Source organism: Myotis brandtii, unplaced genomic scaffold (genome assembly GCF_000412655.1).
Source record: "Myotis brandtii unplaced genomic scaffold, ASM41265v1 scaffold898, whole genome shotgun sequence".
Lineage (NCBI taxonomy): Eukaryota > Metazoa > Chordata > Mammalia > Chiroptera > Vespertilionidae > Myotis > Myotis brandtii.
This window is the reverse complement of record NW_005371683.1, coordinates 290,729-301,078: the sequence shown is the minus strand read 5'-3', so window position 1 is coordinate 301,078 and position 10,350 is coordinate 290,729. Positions and strand designations below refer to the sequence as shown.

Here is a 10,350-nt window from a genome sequence, read left to right as displayed (position 1 = left end):
GGACTAAAGAGTCCCAGGTTCGATTCAGGTCAAGGGTATGAATAGTGGGGCCTTGACTTACGAGTGTCCTGACTAACAAGTTTTGGCCGATTTTTTGCTTTGAGTTGACAGAGTAATTTGAGTTAACGAGCTCCTTAACGAGCTCGATCTCGGAACGAATTAAACTCGTAAGTCAAGGCCCCACTGTACCTTGGTTGTGGGCACATCCCCAATAGGGGGTGTTCAGGAGGCAGCTGATCAATGTTTCTTTCTCATTGGTGTTTCTAACTCTCTATCCCTCTCCCTTCCTCTCTGTAATTCAATAAAATATATTAAAAAAAAAAAAAAAGATCAGAGCTCCTACTGGCCGTATCCCATGGGACAAAGAGGATCTCCGCTGCTAACCAGCTATTAGGACCAGCTATTAGGGGTCTTGCTGTGCGGGACCCCAACTGCACGGCTGTAGGAGTGACTTTAGGATGAGGCGCGGATGGCTGAGGAAGCCCCGGCTGAGTTTGCAGAGCAGCCAATACTGGGAAGCAGAAAGGCAGGGCTGGGCTGGAGGGATTGTCAACCCCCCAACATCTCTTTCAGGGTGGGAGGCCACATAACCGACCACGCGGGCCCCTAACAACACCTGGAGCTACACCTTTAATTGCACATCTCCAGGTGTAACGTTCCAACCGGGACCCAGTCTTTATTGTGCGCCTAGCAACCGTATCTAAGTGGAGAGAAATACTAAACCACTTCACAAAATAATGGAGGGAAGGGGTTTATTTCAAGATTGGAAGCCTACCAAGTTGTTGGGATGTCAGTCGGCACTGGATCGAAATGCTACGTGTGTATCAAAAACCATGGCTGCTTCCCTTAGCGTGGGGAAGGGAATGTTGCTATCAATTGAAAAGTGGTCTTTTCTTTGGTTCCATTTTTTTTTCATTTCTAGGTGACTGTGGTATCCCTCCAGATGTACCTAATGCTACACCAGATTTGGAAAGTCTTACAGCTTTTCCTGAAGGATCCATAGTAAGATACTATTGCGATCCCGGTTATGCGAAAATTAGGGGAAAGGTGAATGGAGCGCGCTGCCTTCCGAACGGCGAATGGACAAAGCTGGCACCATTTTGTAATCGTACGTTCTTCCTTTCTTTTTTGAAAAGGGAGGGGCCCCTGGCCGGTGTGGCTCAGTTGTTGGAGCTTCCTCCCGTGCACCAAGAGGTAGCTGGTTGGATTCACAGTGAGGCCACATGCCAGGGTTGCAGGCTCAGTTCCAGTAGGGGGTGTGCAGGAAGCCGCTCATTCCATTTGTTTCTCTCTCATTGGTGTTTCTCTCTCCCTCTTCCTTCTCCTCTCTCTAAAAATATTTTAAAAATCAATAAAAGCACCTGGTCTTCTAGTCACTCCCTCTGCACCCCCCCCCGCCCCCCCCTTTGGTGACACAGTGCTGGGCCTTTGCCAAGGCTGAGTTCCTTGGCTTAGGCACCATATTGACAGTTACTTACAGAACATTTCTTCATTTTGATTCGAGGTGTCTAAGAGTGCTGAGCCCAGTGTGGCACCTCTGAGACTCTGCACCATGCCCCCCAAGTTGCAGAGCATTCTCCCAGCCCTGTACCTCCTGGGGGTCTTGAACCTACTGTTGTGCCCCTCAGGCCTGTGTGGTGAGTACAGTGGTTATGGGGAAAGGAGGTCATTTCTCTAAGATATAAAGAAAAATACCAAACCACAGTTCATCAAATGTAGTCAATTGGTGGTAATTTATAATCTTTTTGAAAGAGTAAGATGAACTACATTATTAATAAAATGAAGAATTTTAAAATATAAAAGAAATTCTTCTAGATAGAGGCAGTTATTATGTCTAGAATAATTGTGTTGATATGTAAAAATTCTCATGAGGCTGCTTTAGCAAGGAATAATCTTTAATTTTCAAATCAATTTCTTATATTTCAATGCTCCAAAATGTTTAAAATACATTTACCTTCTAACTAAGTTAATTATGCCATCTACAATCTTAGTTAGTGATTCATTGAGGGGAGGGAATTTCATCAGTAAAGGAAAAATATTGTCTGTTATCGCAAATACTTAGTATTTCTAGAGTAAAAGGTAGGGCACTTGGAGAACTATAAAAATTATATAAATATAAGGCATTGTTATTGAAGTGGAGAAAATTTTTTACAAATGAAGGATAAATAAAAGAGTTTAAAAGAACTTAACCAGAACTGTTCAAAGATTTGTTGTTATGGAAATTAATTTGTTATATTATCTAAATGGAAATGTCCTTTAAGCAAAATATTTTTCTCTTGTGCTAGAATTTTTTTTTATTGAGAGAATTCGTCTTCATTATAAAGATATTTCTATGCATATTCCCTGAAAATGGCTATCATGGCATAAAAAATGTAGGATTTGATATTACTTCAAGGGAAAATTCTGAATCTAAAATAATAGTTGAATGTTATCATGTGAGCCGGCAGCTTGATTTGAAAGTGTGGAAGCCATGCCTTCTCCATCAATGAGAGAGGTGGGGGAAAAGCATGGGTTTATTAAGGAAGAATTTATATCTGGAAGGTGATTTTTCCCTCAAACACCTGAACATTACTGAGGAGTAGCACTAGCTTTAGGTTGGAGAGTCAGCGCAGCATGAAGAACATTCTGCCCAGGGGATGTTCAGGCCTCCAAGTTGTCTCTAAGTTCTCCTCTCTTAGAGTCTGAGGTAACAAAAGAAAACCTTATTAAATTGGTCAACGTCTTTCAATTATTTCTTTATGTGTATGTTTCCCTGTCTCTTTCTCTCCTGTTTCCTGAAATCTTCCATTATCGATGGCCTTAATCCTATGAAATGGCATTTAATGTCTGTCAACTTTGACTTGAAATCTCCCTTTCTGATTCTGCCTGCCCTTTTCTTTAAAGTAATAACCTTCTGAGGCCAGAGAGTTTGCTCATTGCCTCCATATTGGTCTGCCTCTATTATCTTATCAGCAACTCACTTCTACTCATCCTTCATGTATCTCCAAGTCATTCCTGGACATCCTCCCCCGATACTCCAGTCCTCAGTTCTGTCAACCTTTTCCGGTAGAACTATTTGTTGTTCTACTCTCCTAGCACTTGTGTGACTGGTGTTATAGTGTAGCTATTTAAGTGGCTATATCTCATCTAAGTATATTGCAAGTATGGCTCTTAATATTACCTGAAGAGCCTAGTACAGAACTCCATACATATGTTATTCATGAAAATTAAGAGCTGTTTTTTTTACACCTCACCTAAGGATAAGACTTTATTGATTTGAGAGAGAGAGGAAGGGAGAAGAAGAGGGAAACATTGACCTGTTGCTTCCTGTATGCGCCCCAGCTAGGGATCAAATTCACAATCTGGGTGTGTACCCTGATCAGGAATCAAACCTGTGACCTTCCGGTTTTTGGGATGATGCTCCAACCCACTGAACCACACTGGCTAGGGCAAGAGCTATTTTTTATATTTCTCAGAAGGTACTTAATCTGAGGTTATATGGAAGCTGTTGATTTGTACACAGGTGAATTAAACAGAATGTTATCACACAATTCTCATGACACCAACTGGGTGTCCTAAATTTTAATTCATTCATAACACTGTCTTCCTGGAGGAGTGTTAGATCCCACAGGTTAAGGGCTCACTCCCACAAGACTGGTCCCACCCCAATTCGAATGCCAGTCACAAGGAGTAGGTCCCAAGATTACCCCCCAACTTCTGTCCAACTAGGCTACAAATCAGAGGTTCTTTGAACTTCCTCCTAGGGTTTGATTAATTTGTTAAAGTTATATATTTTTAAAGTTATATAAAGTTATATATATTTCGATTATCTCACATCATGCTAGCATCTTGTTGCTCAAGAATACTTGTGTTCCTCATGTTAAATTTATGATTATATTAATTCAACAGGATGACTGCTATTGCCAGAAGAGACCATCAAGGGCTTGGAGTTTGAGGGGCTCTCCCGATTTGTATTTGCCACATGTGGGTGTGGGACCAGCCCATTTCACATCTCTGCCCTTCCTACCAGTATCGATGTGGCTTCCTCTTTAATTCCCTAGTTGTAGAACTTCCACTCCGCCAGATTGTGGTTGTTGTGAATGATGGTTGTTCTGTTTAGTTGCAATTTTGATGCGGTTGTGGGGGGAGAGGCAAGAACTACGTTTACTTATGCCACCATCTCGACTGAAAGCCAATATAAGCTTTTGAGAACATTCTTCCTTCTGCATTTTGGGAAGTATAAGTTATTAGAAAGCTTAATAATGATGTGACCCTAGTGAAGCCTTAAGGAGATAAATGTTATTTGTCACTGCTCTTGAATAATTTTGAAAATTTACATTTTCATCCAGGTTTCATCCAACTTCTCATTTTGGAGGCCCCTAATGCAATTATTTAATTGGAAGGAAGTGACTGGATTGAACTACTTTAGCAAATCAGGGACAGGGAGCAAGGACTCAAGGTGTCTTGGGGACCCTTGTCTGTTTCCCCAACCTGTCTTCTGAGGCGAACTCTTCTAAAGGTGGAAATGAGGTTATTAGCCATAGGAGCCTCCTTGTGGTGATTTTACTAACCTCACTTTTTATAGCCTCACTTTTTATTTTTTAGAGGTTTGTTGTCCATTACCACAGCTGAAGCATGGCAAAATCATTCTGCAAAGACAGCAGAGAAGAGGTTTGGCCAATAAGTGTGAATATTTCTATGGAGACTTGATTTTATATTCATGTGATGGGCAACATAACTCTGAAGCTTCATGCCAAGAAGATGGCACCTGGAGTCCAGAAACACCAACATGTGAAGAGAGTAAGAGCTTATGGAATTATGTTATTTTAGAAGTTTCTTCATATCAAAGTATGGGCGATGATTAAAGGAAGGGTTCAAATTAGGTAAAAAGAATTTCTGTGCTCTGCATGATTCTTAGAATGGATACATTTGTTTAATAGCACTGTCTGCATTCCAAATTTCTCTTTTCTCCCCAATGGTTGCTCCCATTTTCTTGACCTTCCTGGTTTCCTTTCCTGAATCAGTGAAATTAGGCCACTTCTAATAGATCAGCTAGACTTCTGAACTATTGTGTTCTGTTTCTTGGTATTTATTCTCTTCTCTTTCAGTGTTTCTGGTCCATATTCCTTAACCTGCAGAACAAGACTGCAAATCTATTTGAATTTGTTTCCTTTCTTCTGCTGCCTCTAAGCCCTTCTTCAGCCTGTCTCTCAGTGTGAGATGCCTACCTCTCCCTCACCAAGAGCACTTAAGTACTAAACACAATCCTTTTGTCTCCCGCTGTTTTTCCATAACCCTATCTGTTGATGACCAGGAATAATCACCGCCAACTGAACAGCGATTCTTTGCCTTTCCTTCTGAAATAAGGAGCCCAAAGGAGCTTCAGAGTGACGAGGTATCTGTCACAGTGGAGAAATCAATGGGAATCTTATCTCCCTTAGTTGAAGTGTTTCCACTTTGCCTACCAGCGATTTTCTATCTGCAGGTCACAGAGTTCAGGGATTAGAAGCCCATTTTCCCCAAAAGTTCACTTAGAGTGAATATAAATGGGGCTACTCATGCTTCCATCTCTTGGTTTCTAGGCTCATGGACTCTATTTTTTTAAATTGGGAACCCAGTACCATATAAAGGCCGATCTTTGATTTAAAGTGAATACTGTGTTGTTAAAGTTACTGTAAGTACTATTGTAAAGTCCCATTATTGTAAACTCCCATTATCTCAACTGGCACTTCAGTTAAGCCTTTAACAGGCCATCCCAATGTCCTAACAGGTCTGCAGGTTCCGGGCGACACCGTTTGTAATGCAAGGAGTGCATTTCAGGGTCGCATCCCAATATCATACCTCTTTTGCTGTAGGTGGCATGTAGTGGGGTCCCCTGCCAATTGTTTAAACACTCTGTAATCCTTCAGATAACAGTGCTGACTGAAATCCTGTAGGCAGAAGAGGAAAGCCCACACCTGGAATAGTTGTCTATTTCTGTCAGAATACATAGCTGTCCCTCCAAGTGGAAGGGGAATCCAACATAGTCATCAACCAAGTGGCTTTTAGGTTGTCTCAAGGGATGATATCAGGGACTTAGCATTGCTGCTGGCAGGTTGGATATTGAGTGACAGCAATTGCTAGTCAACCTTGGTAAGTCGGAGTCCATGCTGTTGGGCTGATGCTTGTCCTTCATCCATGTCGCCTTGACCACTTTATCCTTTTCCTCTTGTGACAGCTCTGCTGAGGCCTGTGACAGAGGATGGCTGACTTCAGCTGGCTGAGGCATTATTTTTTACTTATTTGTTTAATGCCTCTTAAATTGAGGGTGCATGGCTGGTGTTAACATACAGAATAAAAACTTGACACTTTCTGGCCACTCCCATGTGTCCAGTCACTTGCTTCTCTCCCAGATATCCTTGTGCCAGTCTTCCAATCTTTGTCCTTAAGGGGCTATGACAGACAAGCCATTCTTCATTCCAGGCCACAAACCCCAATTTAGTCTACCTTAGGCCACTTCTTTTTTCCAAAAAATAGAATGAGCAGATATATCCCCTAAATCTCTGCCTATCAGAAATATTTCCCCTTACTACTAACCTTTGAGACCACCCTGATTGGGCTCTATGCAGCTTCCATCTAATTTAGCTTGTACACACATATTACTAATATTCTTCTGTGAGCCAGGGACAAGCTTTCCTCTGTTGGGTAAGCTTGCTTGCAATGGATACCCCATATAGCCGTAAGTGCGAGCTAAGAGAGACGCACTAGTGCCACAGTGAATGGGTAGAAGCAAGATGTGGGCTCCTTATTTGTGCAACTTGCTTGTGCCATCTGGTCTTGCTCATGCTGAATCCCAGATGCACCACTTTCATCTTATAACAGATAGTTGCCTGCCTGACCTTATAACTTTATGGGTCTGACAGACTCAGCTCATAATGAGTGATTCGGGCTACATGGTCACATGATGACCCAAGGTCAAGAGCTGTCACGATCAAGACTAAGTGACATGCCAGGAATTCTATTTCAAAACATACGTAATTCTATGCTGCAGTGCATGGCCCTGCTCCAGTATTTCAAGGGCCTATGGTGTGATTGTCCCATTGACATTTGCATCTTTTTCTACTGTAACCACCTCAGTACACTAGGCTCTGCAGAGTCTTAGGGCCAAGCAACAGAGAGGATTGCACTGCTGACTGGACTTGCCACAGAGCCCTCTCCTAACTTGGGCCCTATTCAAACCTGACAGTCTTTTCTGTCACTACCATATGGGTTTGAATAGTATTCCCAAGTATGGAATATGCTGCCTTTAGAATCTGAAAAGTCATGCTAAGCATTGTGATTCCTTCCTTGAGGCACATGGTACCATTTACAATAATTCAACTTGAGTTTAGATGGGATAGCCTAGCATGCCCTGAACCCTGGACATCTAACAATTTACCGGTGTGGCAAATACCTGAATTGTTACCTTCTATACTCTGGAAGATCATTATATGAATTGTAAAAACCAATGTTTCTCATCTTGTGTTTCTCCCATGTCTTCTTTACTACTCACATGGAACACTGACAACACTCTGGTCACCACCTCTGTGGCTGGTTTTCCCACATCACACAATTCTCATGACACCAACTGGGTGTCCTACAATTTAATTCATTCATAACACTGTCTACCTGGAGGTAGTGTCAGATCCCACAGGTTAAGGGCTCACTCGCACAAGTCAGGGACCACCCCACTTCAAATGGCATCACAAGGAGTAGGACCCTAGATGACCCCCAACTTCTGTCCAACTTGGCTACAAATCAGAGGTTCTTTGGATCCCCTTCTTGAGGTTGATTAATTTGTTAAAGTGGCTCACAGAACTCAGGGAAATACTTACATTTACCAGTTTATTAACAGATATGATAAAGGAGATGAATGAACAGCCAGATGAAGAAATACATGGGGCAAAGTCTGGGAGGGTCCCAAACATGGAGCTTCTGTGCCCATGGAGTTGTGGTTCTTCACCCTCCAGGTGGGTGGATGTGTTACACGCATCTGGAAGCTCTTTGAACTCCCTACTCTTGGAATTTTATGGAGGCTTCCTCATGTAGGCACCATCAAGTATTAATTCGGTTTCCAGACTCTCCTTGGAAGAGGGGAAGATTCCAAACTTCTAATCATGGTTTGGTCCTTCTGGTGACGAGCGCCTCCCAGGAGTACACCCAGAGTCACCTCATTAGAATAAAGGATGCTCTTAGTGCTCTTATCATAAAGGAAATTGCAAGGGTTTCAGGATCTCTATCTTAGAAACTGAGGGCTGATATATATATATATTTTTTTTTCTATTATCTCACATCATGCTACCGTCTTCTTGCTCTTCAATAGAATATTATGAGAGGAGCAGGTGAGTTTTCATAGGACAAGGGAAAAATTGCAAATGTATGATATTGACCCTTTCATGTGTGTGCAGATTGTTTCTGATCTTCTTTTTTGGTAGGGTGGGAAAGAAGGCCTTTGCTAAAACAGTGGCCTCATTTCCCTGAAGACATATTAAAGCAAAGTTACCATATCTGGTACAGGGTCTGTAGTAGGGGCTAAAATGTTGAGTGTTCAACAGTCTACTGTAATTGTCCAGAATTCTAATTTTTGGGGGAGGAGTCTGGGGCAGATCAATAGTTTCTACTTGGCCATTTTGCATGTGATTGCTGTTACCACACAGGTCAATGACCCAATATGGAGAATGGACCAACTACCAATTTTGTTTATTCAGATTATACCTTTGGAGACTATAGAAATGACCACCATGTGATCTATTAGAGTGCCATCAAGGATCTTCATCCTGAGCATATGGGAGGGCAGCACAGGTGCTTGGGTTTCGCTAAGTGATCCCTTGGGCAGAGAAGATGGCAGGACAGGACAGAGCCTACAGAAAGCACACAGATTCTGGGATGTGTTGTTGTTTATGTCCTCTAAGCTCAAGCTCTCTCACTTTATGTCTTCCCAACAAGGTTGCTATTATCCTCCTGTCATTGACCATGGACGTCCTAAACTAACTACACACACATTCTCACCAGATGAGGCTAAATATGAATGTGACAGAGGATATATTCTGGTTGGAAATCCCATACTCTTCTGCATTTATTCACGCTGGTCTGGTCCACCTCCTCAATGCAAAGGTAACTCCAGCCCACGGATAAGTGGGAGAAACTGTCATGCAGGGATTGAGAATAACGTTTCTTTCCAGCCAGAGGCAGAACAAAACATATGATTTATTTATTTTAAATAATTACTATATCCAAATGGTACCCAAAGCAAACAAAAGTACAAGGGGTATATAGAAACATTAATCTCCCCTATTTCTTTCTCCCAGTTACAAAACTCAGCCTCCTGAGGCAGCCCCTGTTCCCACTTTCTTGTATATCTCTGGAAATAGTCTACAGGCGGTACATTTTCTTGTGGCCTGGAGCACAATTTTCATGGAAACTTGCTCTGGCATGAATGTAGGCTCTCAGGGGCTGATTCCAAACACCAGGAAGTGAGCCTCATGCAGTGTAGGGCACCACCTGCCAATGCTGGAGGCCTGTGGTGTGGGATTCGCAGTTTGAAAACTGATGTTGGGTGGGAGGCGTCAAGACTAGGTTTGCTGTTTGCATGCATACAGGTTTAGTGTACTTTGCCACCAACAACTCCAGGAATTTTTTGTCACCATTGGTTCTTTTGCTCACAAGAGGACAATGGGCAAGAGAGAACATTTTATCCCCAGTGTTTTGTAGGGATCACAATGGGAGGGATTATTGCTTTGATAGCTGAGTCTGGGGTTGTGAGCCTTTTTTATACCCTGTAATGTAATTTAAAGATGCTATGTCTTCAACAAGTTGCTTAACCTCTCTCTATCTCTTTTTTTCTTATTTAAATGGGAATAATAACAGTGCTCACTTTATAGAGATGAGTGAGACTTCAATGAGATAATCACATCAAATGGTGAGCCCTGAAGAATGATATGAGCCAATGCTCAATTTACATGGAAGCTAATATTATTGCTCTCAAAAGAAAAAAAAGCATAAGACAATGAGCAGCACCTACATGCAGTTCATTTTAATAATCCTAGCCTGTGATCTCGTCTTCTTTTCTTAGACTTACAGATTGCTTAACTGTGCTTTCCTTGTAGCTGTATGTCCGACACCAGAGATAGAACATGGGAATCTGCTTGTGGATAAGGATCAGTTTGTTGAAACTGAAAATGTCACCATCCAGTGTGACTCTGGCTATGGTATCGTCGGTCCCCAAAACATCACCTGCTTGGAGGACAGGACCTGGTACCCAGAGGTGCCCAAGTGTGAGTGGGTAAGTGGCACAATTCAAGGAACTCCCTGTGCCTTCAATCCCTAAAAATGGTGCCTCCCCAAAGCACTGTC

The 10,350-nt window shown here is 42.2% G+C and overlaps 1 protein-coding gene across 3 annotated transcripts in view; it reads left to right on the top strand.

Moving 5' to 3' along the window:
* Positions 1-795: 795 nt before the first annotated feature.
* The window catches only part of LOC102259104 (C4b-binding protein alpha chain), a 33,935-nt gene continuing 24,380 nt past the window's right edge, over positions 796-10,350 (top strand). Inside the window, exons 1-5 of one of the 3 annotated variants that reach the window (XM_014532564.1) lie at positions 796-817; positions 923-1,108; positions 4,585-4,779; positions 8,944-9,111; positions 10,104-10,279. In XM_014532564.1, the coding sequence (XP_014388050.1) occupies positions 811-817; positions 923-1,108; positions 4,585-4,779; positions 8,944-9,111; positions 10,104-10,279 (732 nt within the window). In that variant the 5' untranslated portion in view covers positions 796-810. Of the gene's footprint in view, positions 818-922; positions 1,109-1,465; positions 1,638-4,584; positions 4,780-8,943; positions 9,112-10,103; positions 10,280-10,350 lie in introns of those variants that run through there. The other 2 variants (XM_014532566.1, XM_014532565.1) reach the window with 2 other exon arrangements.